Genomic DNA, 21407 nt, shown 5'->3' with positions numbered 1-21407 from the left:
TCCTCTTACTTCCTCAAAATTGCTGCATATCTGACAAATGTTTTGGTGGATGATCACTTTTTTTTAACGGTGAGTGAGGAACAGCAGTATGGAGGATGTTAAAGTCCTTGAGAGAGAAGAACAGGCAGATACTGTATGTAAGTCTAGATGACCTGAATTTACGAAAACAGTGTAGCCGTGGGGATTATAACTTATTCTTAAGTATTCTGTTTGATTGCTAATTTGGACTTGTTAGATACCATATGTTAACAGCTATAGATAAGTTATTTGTGACCTGATGATTGGTGAAAAATGTGTTTCGGGGCGTGGGGGAAGTCTAACTGCAAAAGTCCAGCACAGACTATAAGACCAATGTTAAATTTTAGAACTGAGTAGTGTTTAGAGCCTCTAGGTATTAGCCAAAACTTTTACATTGATTGTTCAGTGCTGGCAAGGACTCAAAACTTATGAAAATGCTATTTTGTTTTAGCGCTATGGAAAGCAGTAGAATTACAGTAGTTTCATTTCTTGAATGGACATTTTTAGTTTGGTTGACTTGTCACTACTTCTGTTTTTTAGGAGTTTTTTTGAATTGCTGCTGTTCTTTGGAAAGGATGAGTTCTATGAAGATCCTTTGAAAGATATTTTAGGTTCAATCCAGGTAGTGTTGCCTACTTTCATATAAACCTTTGATAATGCTATTTTAGTACATGTGAAGACAAGTTTTTTTTTTTTTGTGGATATATAACCTGGAGGAAATATGCCATTATAATAAGAGATGAGTTGCTTTACTTGCATTTATACCAACAAATTAATAAAAAGGATATTTTTAAGGGAAAGCCATTTATTCTTATATTTATCATCAGTATTTCTATTGGAATTTTTCTGGACTAGGAAAAACACAAATTGTTTTCTTTTTAAAACCACTTTTTGATTCAAGACTTAATCTGTGCTTTTCCTATATAGAAGAGAAGCTGTGCTTGTTTGTGCCTAATTAGAGCTTAATGTCATCCTCCATCCAGTGTGGTGTTTGTTTTTTTTTTTACCACCTCATGACATGAAAGGTCAAGTTTACCTCTGTGGTTTTAAACAGTAAATTGGAAATTGAAGCTATATTTCATTGAACTCTTCAGGTCAGCATGAACTGGCATTGTTAAAAACTTTTTTGCTCTTGGCTAGGCTGGGACAATTTTTGGTATGTCTGTATACTACCGTGTAAGAGAAATGTTCCCAGATTTAACATCTAGACCTTTTTTTCACCAGATAAGGGTTGGGTTTTCATGGTGTTTTTTGTTGTTGTCTTTTTTTTTTTTTTTTGGACCTGGGCCAGTTTTGAGAGTTGAGTTCAGCGCATGTGAAAGAAAGCACTTGTGCCAACCACGAGAGAATAAACTTGATGTGGAAACAGAAGGTGAAAAACAGGGCTGGTTCTGCTGTTAAGACTGATAATGAAACTGCAGTTTGAGGAATAGCTATTCTCCTGTGATTTTTACGTTGACACCTTTCTGTTATCACTGCTGCAAAGTCAGCACTGCTTACCTTAATTATCTAAACAGCAGCAATTATATTCTTACTGAGAATTAGTGGAAGAATAGGGTCAAGGAGTGGCTTAGCAGCCCCATGAATGGGTATGGTCTCTTGCAGAAGAGTAATGGGGTGTTTCGGTAGTCCTTTGGTAAGTGCTTTTCAAAAGTAGTCTATGAACAAGAAATAATTTTACCAAGTGTGATGCATAGTAATTTATTCTGTGTGCTTTTGTATTACAATTCCCAAGTGCTTTGACTTTTAAACGATAAACGTATTTAAATGCATCTTTACATAATTTTCTTGATAAAGAACATCTGAATCTGTTGTATAATCAAACTGGTAGTGAAGAGCATTGTTTCGTTTATTTAACTGTTCTCTACCATTGAACATATTCATCTGAATATGAAAGAAAATATTGAGGAATTGGAAAAAAAAAGAATTTGCAGAAAAGTACATATGTGAAGAAGTTAATTGCATATGCATAGAAGCTATTTTTCAATTGCATTGTTAGTCATCTCAGCTCACTTTATAAACAACCCACAAGAAAGCTAAGATACCATTTTAGTTCCATTTCAAAAATAGATACTTTTTTCTTGTGACTGTTAATCAACAGTGGAATTCTTATGTTGATACTTTTACCAGCAAGTAAAAATGGGGGAAGGGAGGTATGGAACTTGGCATATATTAAAATCCTGGGTGGCTAAAACACTACATATTGTTGTAGGCAACCATGATTTCTGTTAGATAGAAATTTGGATTAAAATGATTGCTTGAGGGCTAGTGATTCACACGGCTTAGTTCAATTTTTCGCTTAAGCTTGGAAGAGTTTAGACTTCATCACTGCATCACAATTCCAGTGTCAACATGTTGGAATCTGTGCAGACTAGCATCAGATGAAGACTTTTCCCACAGAGTTATGCCGATAATATCTCATAATTCAATGGAAGCAATTTGCATTGTTATGCAAATGGAAGACTCTTGCTGAGTGCCAGTAGAAAATATTCTGGCTTCCACAGTTCTGTGTTACAGAATATGAGTTGTTGCTTTAGGACTTTATCGAGGCCCAGTCAAGACTTTGTAGGTTCAATTGTTGACTGAGGAAATACTTGAATGTGAATGGGTTTGCTAGTTTATATTTAGACCACCCAAGAAGATATTATTTGTAGACAACGCTTATTTTCATCTTTCTAACTGTTTTCTTTTTTCTTGTAGGAATGTCAGAACCTTCTAAATAGATACAGAAATATGAACCTGGAACTAGTGACTCGAATCATTCGAGATGGTGGACCATGGGAGGATCCAGTATTACAAGCAATTCTTAAAGCAAAGCCTGTATCACAGGACTTAGGTACTTAAATCACCTTGTAATTGTTTTTTTTAGAGTGCTGGAAAATGTGCTGTTAGGCTTTTTTGATATTAGGATCAAGTGTTGTCAGCTGGTTTTGCACACAATTGTTTTGAAGTTAAGTATCAGTCCCTCTTTTGAAAGAAAACTAGATCTCTGTGCTAATAGCTTTAGTCTACTTTTATAGTACAGGGATCAAGTTACTCAGATACAAGAAGCTACTGAGCAGTGAGCAGTCACTTAAAAATGTGTTTACAACATCCAGGTGTTCTAACCCAGGAAGAGCATATAGAGAAAGTTGACTTTAGTTAGGCTACTGAAGTATCATGATCGGAGGGGTCCTGATATGTAGTTTTTTCTCATGGTCCTATGACTAATTTATTTTTTTCTTTTAAGTTTACGTACTTGGGATTGGGGCTTTTCTTGGCTCTGTTTAGAATTAAGCCTGTGATTACATCTGGTAGCTGCTTTGTGTTTATGGTAGTATATATAATAGTTGGGTTTTAAAGAAAGATTATTTTTTTCAAACCATGCATGTAGACAAATGTAACCTGGCAGTTAATGAATGTTTGTAAGGGTAAAAATGGCGTGTATCCAATCTACAGTGAAGTCTTTACTAGCCTCTTCTGTATTTGCTAGCAATGTTAATGGAGGACCTCTTGAAAATTGTTTCCATTTGATAGTGATAAAAATACTAGTTCTTCTCTAGTTATGGTGCAGTGAATGATTCAAATTCATGACTTTCTGGAATGGGCACATTGTTATAAACAGAGGAGGAAGAGGATGAACCACAGAAAGTGGTTTGGTAGCAAATTAATCTGATTCATTGGGCAGTCTTTGATTGTTGCTTGTCTCTCTTGTGAAGTAAGCAGTTGACTTACAGTTTACCTTTGATTTTTTTTTTACATATCTGATAAACTTCTGGACATATATATACAGAAACAAAATGAAAACAAACATTATCCTTGTTTTATTCTGCATTGCATGACTAACTGGTAGTTTTGGTGGTTATCATCTGAAGCTAGGTGTTAAATGGAAGAAAAAGTTTTAATCTAAAAAGATTAGTATATATAATAGAACATTTCAGGAAGGAATGAAAGTATGTATGACTCAGTAGGAATTTGAAATGTTTTGTTCCATCTCTCTCTCTCCAGCAAAGATTTAATTAATCCTTTTTCTTATTGATTTCCTTGATCAGCATGAAGCCATTTGATTATGATGAGTAACAGTTCAAGAATTCTTCCTTAGTTTTACCTGGCAGAGAAGGATGAGACTGCCTATTGTCATTAGCTGATCACTTTGTTTCCTTTCATGGAAAGCTACATCTCCTTCCCCTCTGCCTAGGTTTTCTTCCTCTTCGTATCTGCTGATTAACCCCTCTCCACACATCTCATCTGCGATCACAAACATTGTATTTTAGATAACGCCTTTTGGAAATGTTTTCTTTTTTGTTTCACTTCATCTAAAATCTGATTCTTATGAAATCTTAAAGCAAACATTCTGTGCTGCTTTATTAGCTGGCAGTATCTGGTGTATGTTTTGAAATTTGGCCATAGAGTTCCCTCAGGGGTCACTCTTTTAAATGAGGGAAAACTGTTTATTATTGCTGAATCATCAACCATTACTCATGAAAGTCAGATGGATGAATAAATATGTACTGTGTGAACTACATAATCTTGTCCTGGATTCACCAGTTACACAGAAGGTTAGGCCAAGACAAACCTTGCTGTGTCTGTCCTTACTTGAATTGTAGTGTACTTTAGGATGTTGCAGAGTATATTGAGATGGCTGGAAAGGAAGGTAGTCTGGGGTTTTACAGAAAAATAGCAGGGTTTGATATGGGTTGGAATTTTTTGCAGCATAGATGCAATAAATAGGTGATGAAGAGTAGGACAGCCTAATGTGATGGTCTAAAAGAGAGTATTGTAGACAGGAACATTCAGTTGTAAGCAGTTAATTATTTTTGAAGCTGATGGTTGGCATCTATCTCTCCAAAGCAAAGCACTGCACATGCTGCCTGGACAAGAATAGATGTTGTTTTCCCCAAGCTGTTTTTAATATATTGCAGACTTGTGTAAATGCTACTATAGTTAGTGGTTGTCTTCTGCTTTGGAGACTTAGAAGCCTTGTAAATGCCTTCTTGGAAAAAGAGGGCATTCCATGACAGGGAGGGAGCAGAGCCCTGCAAGTTGTTTAGCTGGAACTCACAGCCTGTTTAAAAACGGGCATACTGAGCTAAGAATTTACAGCACCAAGTGGGAATGTACAACAAGCAGTATTGTGGACTGCAATCTTTCCTTGTTGGAAGGTAGAGGATGCTATAGCCAGTTGTTACGCGTACAGCATTTTCTTAAAATTAGAAGAGAATAACAGGTAACTATTTCTGGCCTGAGATTTTTGATTGTTCAATAATCTCTTGTGTACTGGTTGCTTATGGAACTGATGATGGGATTTATTACCTGAAGTATGTTAACTCAAACTTAAGGAGAGGCCTTTAATTAGCCTTAAGGATTATTCTGTGTGATCACTGCTTACAGCAGTTCAGTGACCATTGTTAGACACGGTCTTTTCTGTCTTCATCTTTACTATGTTTGTACCCCAAAGTGCTAATGGGTAGTGGGAATAACATCATCTGTTAAGGTAGAGCTTATGATAAATCTACTAATGAAGCTGATGTAAAACCTTGTATCACTTCCAGTAATGCACCTGAAATGTTCACTTGCGTGTATTATCATTTGCTTTCATAAGATACAGATAGCAGAGAAATGCTGTTTCTGAACATAAAGAATGTCTTTCAAACAGACGAACTTAAAAAAAATTTTAAGTGAAAGCTTGTTACACAAGTAATGTTTGATTTCAGGAAAACATTTTCTCTTGGCTGTTCAGGTTGTGGTTTTCAGTAATGCTTCGATTTTTTTTTTTTAATCCTTCCAAGTGTCACTTTAAGTTGCTTGTAACTTTCCTCGCACAGGTTCCTTCTAAGATATAAAATCCCTCTGCTTGCTTCTAGCCTTCATTGACTTTAAATTGGTGGTCCTTTTTTTTTTTTTTTAATACGGAACACTGTAGTACTGCAAGCTATGCACTAAAATTGTCTTTTTGGAATATTTCTCTATCTTATGGGAGTTGTGGAGAATACAAGAGGCAGATTGGGCCATAGTGTCCAAGATATTACATAAACGTTAATGCAATATTAAGACCTCAAAGTGCACTTACTTGAAAAGATGCAAACAATTCTCAAAATAAAAGCAGCATTACAGAATTTTGTGGACTCGAGTGACACTTTAACTTGTAATGCTAAGAGATAATAGAATCTGTATAGTCTTTTAAAATAGAGATCTAAAAGATGACATATTTCATTATTTTTGAATTGCTTAAATGTGTAGTATTGAGTGTTTCTTTCAGTTGAAATTAGTTCATTGAAATACTTAGCTTCTAGATAGGAAAAAATCAACTTCCAGCAAGCTAGGCTAATACTTAAGGGTATCTAGGCAGTTAGGTGTGTGTGTGGGGGAAAAACACCCAGCATTATTTTTAGAGGAAGGAACAGTGGATATATTCCATTTCTCCAAGCAAAACCAGAAGTGTTCAAAGATATTTAAAACAGCTTGTGAATTGCAGATAACTTTTTCCCTACTCCAAGCTGTTCCATTTTAATGCGTAAGAATATCCTGGGTTGATTTAAATATTTATAGTTATAGTATTGGAAGTGATGTAGATCCTGTAGTTCAGACAATCATCTAGATTCCAGTGCTGAGAAAGGAAGGAATTTTCTTTCTTGAAAATGTTCATATTTGCTTCTGAATTGTGTGTATTTTCACTAATCCTTTGCAGCACCTTGTGTTGATCAACAAATAGAAACGAAATACTGACATAGACTACTGTTATAAGAAAAATGATTTCTGTTTCTGAGTAAAAGAACAGATTCTTGATGATGGCATTTACTTAAATATTATTTGATAGCTTCTTTAGCAGAGCCTTTTCTTTATATTATTTGTTGACATAGCACTGTTAAAAACAACATTAAATTTAAGTATATTTGGTGTTTGGACTTAATATTCTAATTGCCTTTAAATCTTTCTTTTCTGTACAGTTAACAAATATTTAAGCTCTGAAAATCCACTGTTCTTTGAACTACGTGCCAGATACCTTATTGCCTGTGAACGCATCCCTGAGGCAATGGCTCTTATCAAATCTTGCATAAATCATCCAGATATCAGTAAAGATCTGTATTTCCATCAAGCTCTTTTCACCTGTCTTTATATGTCACCATTAGAAGATCAGCTATTCCAGGAGGTATTGTCAGTATACATTTTTTTTAATGAAGTGGTACTTGTTGTGTACAAATTGTTGAGAGGAGCATATGGAACTGTTTTTGTAGAAGCAAATGTCATAAAATCAGGCAACTACATTGGTATTGCTTAATTTAGTGCGGGCTTAGGCTCTGAAAAGATAAATGTAAGTGCCTACAAATCTTGTTGACCTAAATGCAATTTTTTTGGTCAAGTTTACTTACAGATATATTCCCAAAGTAACTTAGTCATTAAAATTTTCTAACTTCAGTTTACTGACTGTTATTTCACAGTTGACTATTATTGTATCAAAACCACTTGAGCCTACTTGATGTTGGTCCAGTGTTTTATAAATGATAGTTTTGTCAGTTTTAAAGTTCCTTTAATGTTGCCCCAGTATGTAAAATGACATCCTCTGTCTAAATGTGGTCCTACTTTTACCACTGATAGCACTTACTGGAAAAAAAAAATACTTTTCTTAACTTTGTTTTAAGAATGAACTATCCTTATTCAAAAAAAGGCTTTTGTGTAGTCTTAAATTACTCAGACAATTATTCTGACTGTCATTATTCTAAGAATCTAAAAGAGCTCTAAATCTTTCCAAAGTCTCTATTTGCAGACCTACACAAAAGCTGTTCCAAAGAAATAATAGCAGTTCCTGAAGTTTGCAGTGGCTTCTTTAATATAGTGAGGTCTGATAGGTTTTTTATTTTGTATTAGCAAATTTATCTAAATTGATTTTATTTTAATTGTATAGCACTTGTTGAGGACTGATTGCAAGAGTGGAATTGAGATCATCTGCAACACTGAAAAAGAAGGGAAGACTACCTTAGCCTTACAACTATGTGAATCGTTCCTAGTCCCACAGCTCCAAAATGGGGACATGTATTGTATATGGTAAATACTTTATTTCTGGTGAAGCAGCTTAGCAGATAATAAATGCTTAATGCCAAAATGAAATTCATCTGACTTTGAGATGTAGTTTAAGTTTAAAAACCAGATAATACATGACTTTTAAATGTTCCTAATACATCTGTTTTGCCTGTTGCCTTTTCACACAGTCCTGTATAGTGGTGTTCTACGTAGTACCTAACCCTAGTTAACTGCTTCAAAGTAACGGAAGAGTGAGTCTTTAGATACACGAGGCTGTGAATAAATACGGCATTTATTATTAGCAAAGTGTAACCGTATGCAGTGTGTAGACTCCTGCAATGCAGATATTTCCTTGTCCAGCTAATTAGATCACGCTACTTATAATAACCAGACTGTATTTTGTCACAAATGTGTCTAAAAAGAATATATATATCTGAAAGTATGCTATGAATTATGCAAACTTTTATATTGTGACTCTGTTTATGAAGTAATTTAGAGTCTTCTAGGAAAGGATTAAGAATGAAAAGGTTTAACAGTGTCTTTGTATGCACTGAATCAGCTTGATAGTTGGACACTTTTGTGGCTAATAAGCATTTTCTGAAGATGTGTCAAAACAAATTTCATCATTGCCAGAACTGAAAAATGTCTGAGGAAGGTAATGCTTACATTTAGCCTATATAATTTCTTTACCTGAATTAATGTCTGCATATCTTGATTAAAGTATGATTAATTTGTCTGATTATGTAGTTGAAGCAGAAAGGCTTAGCAAAGATCTGAAGTTTTTCAATCAACTGAGATCAAATTATTATCTGTATAGCTAGTTTTAACATGGAGTCTAGAATCTATAAAACTATTTCACTGGTTACAGATTTAAGGAAGCTGAAGTGAGACATCGCTTTTTCTAGAGAAAGTAATGAAGATCAGATATGCTGAAACAAATGTTATTTCATTAATAAAACTTGTATGTTAACTATTGGACAAGTAGTTGATTGCATTGAATCAACCTTTGGAAATCTCATTATGACATAAAATTATAACATGATTTATTTGCAAAACCTAGTTATTCCGTGGCGTTTTTCATTGAATTGTTCAACAACAAAAAAAAAAAAGCTTGCCATTACTATCCCCATGAGGCAGACAAAGTTCAGCCAAAACAGGTACATAGCTTTTCTGAGCCCACTGACAAATGTTAGAATGTAATCCAATTTTGCTGATTCCTTCCCAAATGCTGCATCTCCGGAGTTCTTGCTTGTTAGGAAATTTGTGAATGTAACCTATTAGTTACACGGTTAGTGCTTTCAGTCTCAGGGGTTCAGTCTTTTAAGAAATGCACTCTAAATATTGGTATTGGACTTGCTTTTCATCTTCTGTTGTAATAAGATACGTGTTAACCTTATTCATGCCCAGTTGATTTTCAAGTTTTGCATCAGCCATTTTGAAACAAGATGTCTGCCCTCATATTCTGGTAAAGCAGGCATCAACAGTGAAATTCCTAACTAGAAGAGACTAAAGTACTGTTCAGTATCTGTTTATCAAGAAAAGAATTTTCATATCTTTTAGTATTCTTCAGAATATAAAACTTGTTGATCTTTTAAAGAGTTTAGAGCAGTTATGTCTATGTAGCTAGAATAGCACTTGGGTTCTTTACAGATGTTGAGCAATACTGATTATATACCCTACAAGAGAAATATGGATGATGATTAATAGGTAATGTAAGCCAGGACAAAGCTTGTGAAGCAATTAAGTATGACTGTACCGCTGTTCAAGTTTTGGAAAAAGTAGGAGTCAAGTTAAGTTAACCTACAACGTGTTTTCCCTAGAGAAGACTTTTTTATGTCCTCAGCACAGTATAAGTCATGTTGCCTTGTTTGGAACTGATGACCTTACAGTTCCAGCAGCAGCCACGACTAGCAAAGATAAGATAACCAAAGTAGATTAGAAAGCTGTAAATAGCAGGTATTTGTTATTGCTTCGTGTGAAGCAGCCTGTATGAATTACGTCTTAGAGCTGTAACCATTAGCTCTCATACGATTTCAGAGGAAGATGGACCTTAAGCAGATCTGTCACAACTGTCACAAAACTCTACAATTTTCTACATTCAGATGATCTGAATTACTTTTCTGAATTGAAAGCCTGCTGATAGATAAACTGCTTACACACAAAAAAAAAGTTGTACATGGTATTGTTAGAAATATTTGTGTACAAGGTTACTGTTCAGAAATAAGTCCATAACTACGTGATTGAAGAGTTTCTAGGATCAAAAAGTGATCTCTCCCCAGGAAGGAAGACAGAATTTTGATGGAACAGCCATAGCAGAATGGCTTGTCTTTTCTGCCAGGCAGTCTTTAGATGATGTTTCGGCTGTTTTCAAGTGATTCCTGTTCAGTAAGTCAAGGAATTTGTTTGCACACGTTCAGTCAGTCTTTGGCCTTTAGGTAGTTTTAGTGATTTGGGTAACAGCGTTCAGCATGTATGTTTTGGTAAAGTATGTAATCAGTGCTCAAGGAAGTAACTATCAAACTGAGTCTATCTCAAATATCGTCTGTAGTGTGGTCAGACATAGAGTCCAATCAGCAGTTTAGGAATGTTTTACATAACAATTCATAATTATTAAAGTCAGAAATGTGCCTGAGAAGAAGGCTTCATGTCTATGTGGAGGAATAGACCTAAAATATTTCACATCAGGGTCTAGTTTAGTTGAATGGTGATTAAACTGATGTAATGGCTTGCCCTTCACCTGTGGAGCTGCTCCTTCTTTCAGTTTGCTCCATTCCTTTTTCATCTCTTTTCTTGTGCCAGCCCTCACACTTGTATGAGCAATGCATGCCACTGAAACCACTAATCTATCATAAAAGTAATTTTGAGTTTTCCCTGGGATTAGTGTTGAGATGGCTTGTCTAAAATGGTATGAGACAAAGCAGAGGAAAGACGAGCAGCATCTGGTATTCAGTTTAATGTTAGTAAGCAGTGAGTTTAAGCTGCATTACTAAACAGCATCCTTAGTAGAAGTGATCTTTTCTTTCTTTTTGTACTTTAAGTTGTGACTTTTACTGAATTTTTATGAAAGGTTTGGTCCACAAAGACTAACTTTTTTAAAACTTCTATGGAAAGTTTGCAAAGAGACTTGAAGAAGATAGATTACCAGCCTGGTAAAGGCAGAAGTAAACAGTTTGTACCCTTAGCAAGCCTATAAGACTAATTTTGTGGTAGAATTTGTTTTGCAGTGTTAACCCTGTTTAAGCTTGATCTTTCTTTCAAATTCAGTTTTTTGGGGATGTGAATGAAAGAAAACAATCGAGATTTCATGTCTGGCTCAATTAGCACTTAAAATGTCAAGCAGAACATGAAACTGTCCTAAATTTAAAAGTGAAGTTGGTGTTCTGTCATAGTTCTGTCACTTCTCTTCATGCAGGCATTGACCACACTAGGACAAGCTTAATTTCAAAAAGTGTGTAAGATTTATATCTGGCACAGACTAGGGACTCTTGAGTATCAGTCAAGCGTATTGTCAGTAACTATTTGCTTTTCCTGAAGGAGGAGGCTGGTGGAAGGAAAGCAAGTGTCTTCCTTCAGAAGATGAAAGTTAGTTGGTCTCCGTTTTCCATTGTGATGTTATAATGGGATTTTTGCCTGGTCTTAACCTCATTGATTCCTGTGTAAAATCTTTGATGTGGTGGCAAATAACTAAATGTTAGACCTGTTTGCCTGTAGAGGTCTCTGAATTTAAGAGCATAGAACTTTTTACAGGCTGTAGATCTCAATCAGCAATATTTTATAGACTAAACGCACTGCCTCTGTATAAGCTCTGCTGCAGGAGTCTGGCAATCTATTCTTACATTTCCTTGTGTCAGTTAGAAATGTTGCTTGAGTGATACAGATGTATGAATAACAGTAGAGCCTGATACTTTCATATAACTGCCATTGGCTAAAAAATTCGATGATGACAGCAGTCAAAAACTAAAATTGTATTGTAGTATGTATAACTGGAGAACGATACTTCTTGTCAGTGGACCATACTGGAGACTAGGTTTTTACAATGCTCCTATTTTCCACATCTGGCACGTCTTTTCCAGAAGGATTTCTCATTCTTAGAGTAAAAGTAACTTAATTCCAAAACATATTTGGAGTGTGTCCAGAGCTTGCTCTTCAGCCTGACGTTTACTGCCGGTGGTGTAAAGAGCTGCATGGTGTAGCATCTGATTTTATTATGTGGTTCTCTGATACTAAACCGAATACATTAATATTTTGTTGCGTATTTAATTGGCTCAGTGATAGAAGATACCCTGAATGCTTTAACAAAGTGATTAAGTTGCATTTTCCATTGTGCACATTGTGTACAGTTGTTTTGTTAATTAGATTGGCTTTAAGCCCTAAAATATGAGTTTAGTTGCAGAATATGCACCTCGTGGCTCTTTGTAGTACAACATGTTTAGTGATAGAGTTGTTTGAAACTCAGCTTAATCAAAATATTTTGTTTTGTACTTATAGGGACCTGATCTTCATTTGGAGTAAACTACAGCTTAAATCTAACCCCTCAAAACAAGTATTTGTTGACCAGTGCTACCAGCTTTTAAGAATTGCTACAAATGTCAGAGTAATTTTTCCTTTCATGAAAGTCATTAAGGATGAAGTAAGTTTTGTTTTTTTTCCTTTTTTTACCCCTTTCCTTCAATCTTTTTGTTACTAATAGAAATGAAGAGAAATGATGTTTTTGTTGTGTAATGGCTGCTTCTTGTAGAAAGTAAAGAGGGGGCAGAGAAGGACATAAAATTAAAAGCATTGTCAGGTTCTAGAATATGTGTTGATATTATGGTTGTCCTTGATCTGTAGTGCGTTTTTGAGACTTTTTTTGACTGAAATCTGTTGAGTAAATTTTTCCGTCTGCAGAAAATTTGAGCAGTGTCATCCTGCAGGGAAACAAGTGGGGAAACTGCTAAGAAATGAGTAAATGCAAAAGATTTCTTGTCAGTTTGTTTTAAGCCAGACTCCTTATGGAACTAGGAATTTTTTAATACCCATATTTTCTATCTGCCTCTCACTCTTGTTAAGTTCTGAATCTTTCCACCAGTTCTAACCAGATGTGAAAAAGTTCTTAACGTAACATGTAGGAAGAGCTAGTCTAAGGCGACATAATTTTGCTTCAGACCAATGTGCTATATTTCAACGTAATGTGTTAGTCTTACTTCATGAGCAACTGCAGAAAATGTAAAATGTGATCCTTTGCATTCAGGAGTGCTAGCTGATTGCAAGCAAATACTGCTTTTTATCATTGGCCTGGTTGAACAGAGCGTCTCCATATTCTGCACCCTAAATATTTGGGTAAACAAATTGGAGATTATTTCGTTAAGGGTGCTGTTTTGCAGTTCAAGGTTCTGCTGTTCAAGGTTTTAATCTCAGTATGTATTCTAAAATGCTCCTGGTAACATGAATAACTTGATGTAGTAGCTTTAGGAAGAGTTGCATCTCATTTGTATTTGCATCTCAGTGATAAAATTCTATTTAATAACCCACTATAACACACATTTAAATGTAGGTAGATTCTAATTATTCATACACTTCCCTGAAACTCTTCTTTCTTTAATCTGCCATATGCTGGGCAGCATGTTTCTGAAAATCCCTCCCAAATGTAAGTTCAAGAGAGGCCCCCAACCTTAAGCGTGGAAAGGGAAATATAGCTCGTTGATTCTGAAAAGTCAGGCTTGTTAGAATGCTTGGCCATGGGTTGTTATGGTTTTCTTGGTGGTCATTGTTGAAAATCAAGGGCAATATTTTACAGCTTGTATTTTTCTCCAATGCAAGTTAAATAAATTAAAGCAGGTACAAAATGGAGAGTAACTGTAGAATTGTAGTGTGAAACAGCCTAGTTAACGTGCAGATAAGAAGATACTGTCATTCATTGTTTAAGCATTGTTTTAAAATGCACATGACTTCAAATAATGTTTACAAGTAGCACGCTTTCTGAAATCCTAAGTATTTTGCAAGTAGACAAATGTAAATACATGGGATATTGATGTTTGGGCACTGTTTATACTAGCTTGTCAGCCCCCCCTCCTACCTTCAGATTTTTTTTGACTTCCAAGCTGTAGACTTCTATAATCCCATAAGGAAAATAACTTTATACAGTACTGTATACTGTAACTTCCTTTCTGCAGGTCGGTGAGGATGGTCTTCAGATATGCGTTGAGATATGTGGATGTGCCCTGCAGTTGGACCTCCGTGAAGATCCCAGTATGAAAAGTCTTATTTACAAAGCAATTGCTCACTTCCTGCCAAATGACTTGGAGATCCTCAGAATCTGTGCGCTTTCAATCTTTTTTCTTGAACGCACCTTGGAATCTTACTACACTGTTGAACATTTATATAAATGTGCGGATGAAGAATACAATGAATGCACTAGTTCTGTTCAAAACCGTGTGCGTTTTGAATTGCTTCCAATTTTGAAAAAAGGTCTGTTTTTTGATCCTGAGTTTTGGAATTTCTTGATGATCAAGCAGAATTGTTTAGCATTATTGGGGGATAAAGCCTTTGTTGGCTTAAGTGAAAGTACACTGGAAAACTCTACTGCAAATGTAGAAAAGCTAACAGAGTACAGGGCTCTGAGTGAGGAGCATGTCTGTCCAGCAGATGTAAGCAATGGGGAGCTTGACTGTGAAGACCTGTCTGAAGCCCAGTCCAAAGGTAATGCCAAAAAGAACCATGAAGCTCCAGAGGCATCTAAAATGTTGGATAATACTGTACCAAGCCACCGCTGTGTGATATGCAACAAGGAATTCCTTGGTGATCACATTGTGAGACATGCACAAGCTCACCAAAAAAAGGGCAGTTTTTCCTGTGTACTTTGCACCAGAAAGTTCAGGCAAAAGGGACTCATGCTGAAGCACTTAAAGAATCATGTCAGAAAGATAGAAAGGCAACATCTTGCTGCAGTTCTTGCGGCTGATCAGCAGGCCCCTGTTTTAAATGAACTAGAATGTTCTGATGTTTCTCTCTCTCTTGAAAATGGGAATTCTGGTGTTTCTAAAGAAGAGGAACCAGAGATTGCAATAGCTCCAAGTGCAGTTGCAGAAGAGGAGAATGTTGAACAGGTATTTGATGCAGTAGAAAACCATCTAAGTGACCAGGATGATGTTACAGAAAACAGTAGTTGCGACAGCTGTTTTAATAATATTCCCGATGCTTTAAGTACAGAAAGTTTGCCTGAAGATGATGAGAGCTCCAGTAAAGAGTCACCTATTCTACATAAAGTGAATGGAGCTTTTTGTCCTCAAAAAGACATTGATGCTATGGATCAAGAAGGAAGCTTTAAGTGCCCTGCTAATGGTTGTGCTAGAGTGTTTAAAAAGATAAGATTCCTCAATAAACACGCAAGAAAAGCTCATCCAACTGATTTGAAGGTGCAGCAACACATAATGAAATGGAATAAAGGCAAATGTCGGTTCTGTCAGAGAAAATTTGCTGATTCCCAACATTTTATAGACCACCTGAAGAGACACGTGTATCCAAATGTTTACTTTTGTTTACACTTTAATTGTAATCAGAGATTTAAACTATCAACTGAGCTTGCAGAGCATACAAAAAGTCATAATGTTTTTAAAGCTCAGTGTAATTTTGCAGAGTGCTGTGAGCTATTTGAGGAGCTCCCTTTGCTGTATGAACACGAGGCTCAACATTATTTAAATAAAACTCCAGAATGCTCAGAAGACGCAAGTGAAAAAGATTCTTCAGATGACCCTTCAGAACTTTGTAGCTACCAAGATGATGACGAATCCATTAATGAAAAAGAAACCGTAGATTTACCAATTCCAACTTGGAAGGCAAGGAAGGATTCTACAGAACCAAAGACATACATTCAAAGTGTAGAGAAAAAAGCAAACAATGTAATTCAGAACGGAAGTGAAAGTTCATCTGAGGGGAGTGCTACAGTTTTGATAGACCAAAAGACACCTGTGTTACAGCCAAATCCTGAGAACTGTAATGCTGTCAGTGACCAACTAGTCAATGGGCACAGCGACCCGGATCAGACATCATCAAAGTCATCAGAAACACCTTTGGACAGAGTGGCAGATGAAACAAGGACAGAGAATGGGTCGGTGTTACCTGTTTTACAGAACTGTCACGATATACCACAGAATAATGCTGCTGCCTCACAATTACCTTCTAAACCAAATCAGACAGAGAATACTTCATATGGTGTCATCTTAACAAAACCATATGTTAGACCCTTGCCTCCAAGTTACCTTGATGAACGATACATTAGTATGCCAAAACGTAGAAAAATTTTGACTGATAAAGTAGATGCTCACTCTGAACAAGACAAATTTTGTAGCAAATCAACAGAAAGATTTAGATGTGGCAACTGCTTGACCATCTACTGTAATTCAGAAGCACTTGAGGCTCACCTTGCACAAAAGAAGTGTCAGACGCTCTTTGGATTCGATTCAGATGATGAAAGTAAGTCTTCTAGTCCTTCTGGGTGGGTGGGTGGGTTGGTTGGTTGGTTTGGAGGCAAATACTGACCAGATAGTGGTCCTTGAAAACAGGCAAACTGATAGGCCAGATAGGACACATACAACTTCTGAGCAATTGCAGTATGCTAGAATTTAAAGAGAGGAGGGTCACTGAAATCAATAGGGACCTAAACATTGGAACACAATATTGCACTAACTTGGAAGTTCAAATTAGACATGCTGTTTAGAATAAGCAAGAGGTGGTGAAAATTGGTGGGCAGCTCTAAGGGAAAGAATTCTTATAAAACAGAGAAGAGTATTTCAGCCTGTCTGTCTCTGTGTGTTAGAAACTACACGTTGGAACATGTGGGCAGTGTTCCAAAAGGAAGAATGATTTACATTGGGAACAAAATGAAGACTAACCTATGCATTTTATTTCACAGGTGCCTGATTCAACATTGTGGGAAAATGTATCAAACAAGGAGTGGTGTCAGAACACTACATGAAGAAGCAGCAGTTTGTTTCCCAGTTGGCCTTAAATCATAAAGCAGTCTCAAATTACTAAAGAAAAACATGACCTTGATAAAGACAAAGCACATTTTCTAGACAGAACTCACAGAGGAATAATAGGAGCTCTGCAGTTTTTGAGTCCAGAAAGGTTGCTACGAAATCCCCAAAGTACCAGTTATCCAAAAAGCCACATCCATTTCAAATGCATAATTGGAGCTTTGCGGCACAGTCTTTCTAGCACAAAGGTATAAAGAAAACAATGCATACAGCTGAGCAGGCAGAGAAAGCAGAGGGTAGTAATTGCCTTATGGAAATAAAAACAGCTGGTTCTTCAAGCTGCTGTAGTTTTAAAGAAAAAAAAAGTATAAAAAAGTATGATTAAAGGCTGTCCATCCACACAGCTTGGAAGGAGTCTTTCAAGAAGGTGTCACTTCATGATGAAACAGATAAATGTATACAGGAACCAAACAGTGTTTTTTCAGAGGAAGAATGTAGAAAGAAATCTAAGACGGATGGAAGGCTCTCATATCAAAACCGACAACAATAAATAACAAAAAAATTTTGAAGTACAGAGCATGCAAAGAAAAAGTGCATTGATGTGATATTAAGTAAGTTCTGCACAGTGGAAATCAGATGCATGCAAGAGAAGCCCTTTTCAGGGCTATGGTTACAGTACACGTTGAATGTCCCGTATAACATCTGTTTTAGGTGCAGGAAGACTAATACAAGCAGTACATGCAAAAGTTGTGTGGATATTACCAGAAGCAGACTGAGAAAAAATGCAGAATGGGCAGGGGGTAGACATGCACTACAGGGCAGAGTTAAATTGATTTTATACAAATACGGAGGTCCTTTCAGCTGTTGGTATGATTGAAAAGAACTTCAGAAGGCTTCTTTTATAATAAAGGGGAAATAATGAAGACAGACAAAACCAGAGCATGCATGTCAAGTTAGAAAAGATCTGGAAGAGCCTGTTTCCACACGTCGTATTACGTAGTGGTGACTGGTGACAGCTCAGTACTGTAACAAATTATTTACTGTCTCAAGGGAGGGAGAAAACTTATCAACTCAGCCTTAAGACATAGTACAACCCTATCTAGCAGCATCTCTTGAAAAGATAAGCTTTCCCAGAAGTTAGTGAAGGACTTACTTCAATGTTAAGCACTTTATCCAGCAACTGACTGTTCATAAAAATAATTGGAAGGATGTTGTGAAGATAAGAAATTTGAGTCTTTCTCTTCTATACATCTCATTGAAAGACAGGATATTTGGAAACCAAAAAGATGCTGTTGTAGTTCTTGATTTTCATGCCCCAAACAGAGTTGTGGCAAACATGCACCCTGTTTAATTACTGTGCTAATTTATCCTCTAATAACTTATCTTATTCTGCCTTGCTACCATAAAAAGTTTTTTGAGATCCTGTTATGTGTCATTAGGTGAAAATTTTCATGTGATTGTAGCCACAAAGTCTAATGATGAAAAATGGTGTGTATGGATGGAGTCATCACAGAAATGTAGGACAGCAAAGACCAACTGTTCCTGCTCAGCTGGTTTGCTTACTGACTAGTTCATCTCAATGTATGGATGGCGTAGTAGGATGATCAACTTGCTTAAATCAACAGATACACAAAAATTCAAAATAAAAAAGTAAAAAATCAAGGCATAAATAGAAGATCTGTTCATTGTAGCAATGGCTCACACTTGTAAACCTAAGGGTTTCATTGTAAAATAGGCTGTTAAATAGTTCTGGAACTTAATAGTTCAGTAATGCCTCTGCTAATAATTCTCTGTGAAATTACAGATATTTGCATTAATTCTGCTTCCTTTTCCTCTCCTGAGAGGTAAAAATGCAAATTCAAAATCACGCTTTTTCTAAATTCTAGAAATTTTTTGCCTTAATTTTGAGTTGGATTAACATAAAAGGTTATAAAATTATGATCACAGGTATGTGTACATTACATTAATACCAATGGCTGGCCCACTTTGAGAGATCTTTATGACATTTGAGGCACCAAAGAATTTTTTTTGCAGTTGCAGAAGTGATTTAAATGCATCATTCATATATATTGCATACACACTATATATAAATATTTACATATATAAATACATTAAAAATTTTTCAACATAAGGGGGACCGTCTCAGCCAAATGCACTTTGACGTTTTTTCTTACTTCAAATTACCACGTAGTTTTTAAGGACCCAATTACCTTCTTGAATGTTCCCAGGTTCCCCTTTCTTTGCTTAACATTGCTAATCAGTTAAATTTGCTTAGGTATATTTGGGAAAAAAAAAAAAGACAATTATAAAGTATTATGGCTTTAAAAATCTGAGAACTCATTGAGTAAGATATGACAAATGTTTGTGTAAAGTCTTTTAAGTGTACCTTTAATCTTTGGTGCTTTTTACCTTTTCTTGGAGCTCCATGTATTTGAAGATGCTTTAAAAACATGATTAAGACTTGTGTTTTTTTCTTTTGGTTTAAAGTGTGTAGATAAATGCATCTATGTATGTGCATAAACTGTGACCATAATTTTTTTGTACCTGTATTAAACTCATTTTTGTTCAAAAATGCTTTTCTTGGACACCACCATTTGTTTATACCACGTGTTCTGAATACACACTTGAGATCTGGAAGACTGAGTTCTAATGTAGGTGAATATTAGGTCACCTAACGCCTATCAAAAGTACATTAAATTGACTTGAAGTAGCAAGGGGGTTGTAACACTTTTGTTTTGAGTAATGATTTTACTTCAAAAGACACTGTATTTTCTTTAAACTGTTCTCGAATACCTGTTGGTATTCTCAGATAGGTGCGGTATAAAGCAACTTTAATTAGGAGCAGAAAGATACTTTAAATGTGTGTGGGATAATTCTACATGCTTTTTTAGGATTCCTTAGGATGTTGAGTATCCTATTACTAAGCCTGCAACTTTTAGGGCTGAAAAAAGGTTCCAAGTCCAGAATCGAAAGGTTTTGTCCCAGCCATTAAGCATTGTGATATAATGGGAAATAATTCATCGGGATATATCACTTTGATTCAATAAACACTGAAGTACATGTGTAATGTAAGCATGCAAATTTCTTAAAGTCACCTGAAGTTACATATGAACGTGGGAGCTTTGCTGGATCAAAGTTTGTGCGTTTTCATTGCTGATAATTATATTTTAACAATGTTCGTTCAGGTGGCTTTAACTCGGATTTAAACCTTCCTTTTAAGATCGTCTATTCTAACCTGGTTACAGTTCACTGCAGAGATCATGCCAGTTCAAATTTTCAAGGAGTTGCCGCTTGGTAGGCACCTTTAATGGAAAAAATAAAAATTGAAAGTGGTCATATCTGTGTGGGAAAGGTCACTGGTACTTTGGTTATTTAGCCATATTCATTGAAACTATATAAATTGTATAGTTTGGATAATTTATAACATTAAACTTTGTGATTTTTAATATCACATTGGAGGTTCAGCTGTACTCATTTCTTTTGTTGTTTAACACCAGTGGTATGGACAAAAGACTCAAAGAGGGTGGTAGTGTTACTATTTTCTTAATTTATTTGGTACTGTATAACACCTTTCTGATTAAATGCAGCATATGCATTTTGGGACTCTGTTAATTTGTAAAAGCTGTTACAGGTTCAGCAAGAAAGGAAATTTGTGCTTCCTTGTTGAATGTTAAATTATTTTACTTTGCATTTTATATAAGAGTACAAATTAAAACTGAGCCATCAAACTGCAATAAATCAACGGTAGTGTTTCATTTTAAAAACTTTTTTGTACTGTACATAGGTTTGTTCAATAAAACATTGTCTTTGTTGTTGATAGAAATTGATCTTGTCCTTTGGGGAATCACTCTGAAAATACTGCTGCAATGTTTCTAAGTTACTGTGTAATGTGTGTGTAATTGCTTATCACCTGTTTGAAGCTGCCAGCTCTTGTTGTTCCAGGTGCGCAGGTATTCAGATTTTAATAGACTAGGTCTATTCAAGAATTTCCAAGAATATCAAAGATGACCAAGGAAATTAAAACAGACTACTGGTTCTGGGAAGATGGGGATCTCTAAGTCACTATTTATTTAAATAAGTCTTCAAGAAGTCACAGTATTACAAGTTCTTTAAAACTGCTAATTGCTGAAGAGGGAAGCATGTCTGTGTGAGAGGGAGAGGATTAGCTGTTTCTGGTCATCAGTCTGAAAGGCATGCTACTGCAGAAAAAGCTTCAATCAGTGGTTGAACCATATTAGACACGAAGCAACCCACTTCTTGGGTTTGACTGGGCCTGATGACCTTCAAGAAGGTTTATTTAGTCAACTAAATACATGGGGAACAGGAATGAACTAGTGCATATAAGTAATTTACAGGTATCATGTATTGTCTGCCTGATGCACCCTGGCAGGGAATCAGTCAGGATGCATGGGCAAATGGGAGCCTGTTGAGTAATTG

The 21407-nt window shown here is 35.9% G+C and overlaps 1 protein-coding gene across 3 annotated transcripts in view; it reads left to right on the top strand.

The window, feature by feature from the left end:
* ZNF654 (zinc finger protein 654) overlaps positions 1 to 19539 on the top strand; it is a 34953-nt gene extending 15414 nt beyond the window's left edge. The window contains exons 3-9 of one of the 3 annotated variants that reach the window (XM_080598652.1): positions 559 to 640; positions 2719 to 2854; positions 6945 to 7147; positions 7901 to 8040; positions 12505 to 12646; positions 14169 to 16467; positions 16907 to 19539. In XM_080598652.1, the coding sequence (XP_080454778.1) occupies positions 559 to 640; positions 2719 to 2854; positions 6945 to 7147; positions 7901 to 8040; positions 12505 to 12646; positions 14169 to 16467; positions 16907 to 16914 (3010 nt within the window). In that variant the 3' untranslated portion in view covers positions 16915 to 19539. The remainder of the gene's footprint in view (positions 1 to 558; positions 641 to 2718; positions 2855 to 6944; positions 7148 to 7900; positions 8041 to 12504; positions 12647 to 14168; positions 16468 to 16906) is intronic. The other 2 variants (XM_080598653.1, XM_080598654.1) reach the window with 2 other exon arrangements.
* The last annotated feature ends 1868 nt before the right edge of the window (positions 19540 to 21407 follow it).

The sequence above is a fragment of the Anser brachyrhynchus genome (genome assembly GCF_964034855.1).
Source record: "Anser brachyrhynchus genome assembly, chromosome: 1".
Taxonomy (NCBI): domain Eukaryota; kingdom Metazoa; phylum Chordata; class Aves; order Anseriformes; family Anatidae; genus Anser; species Anser brachyrhynchus.
This window is presented reverse-complemented; position numbering and strand designations above follow the sequence as displayed.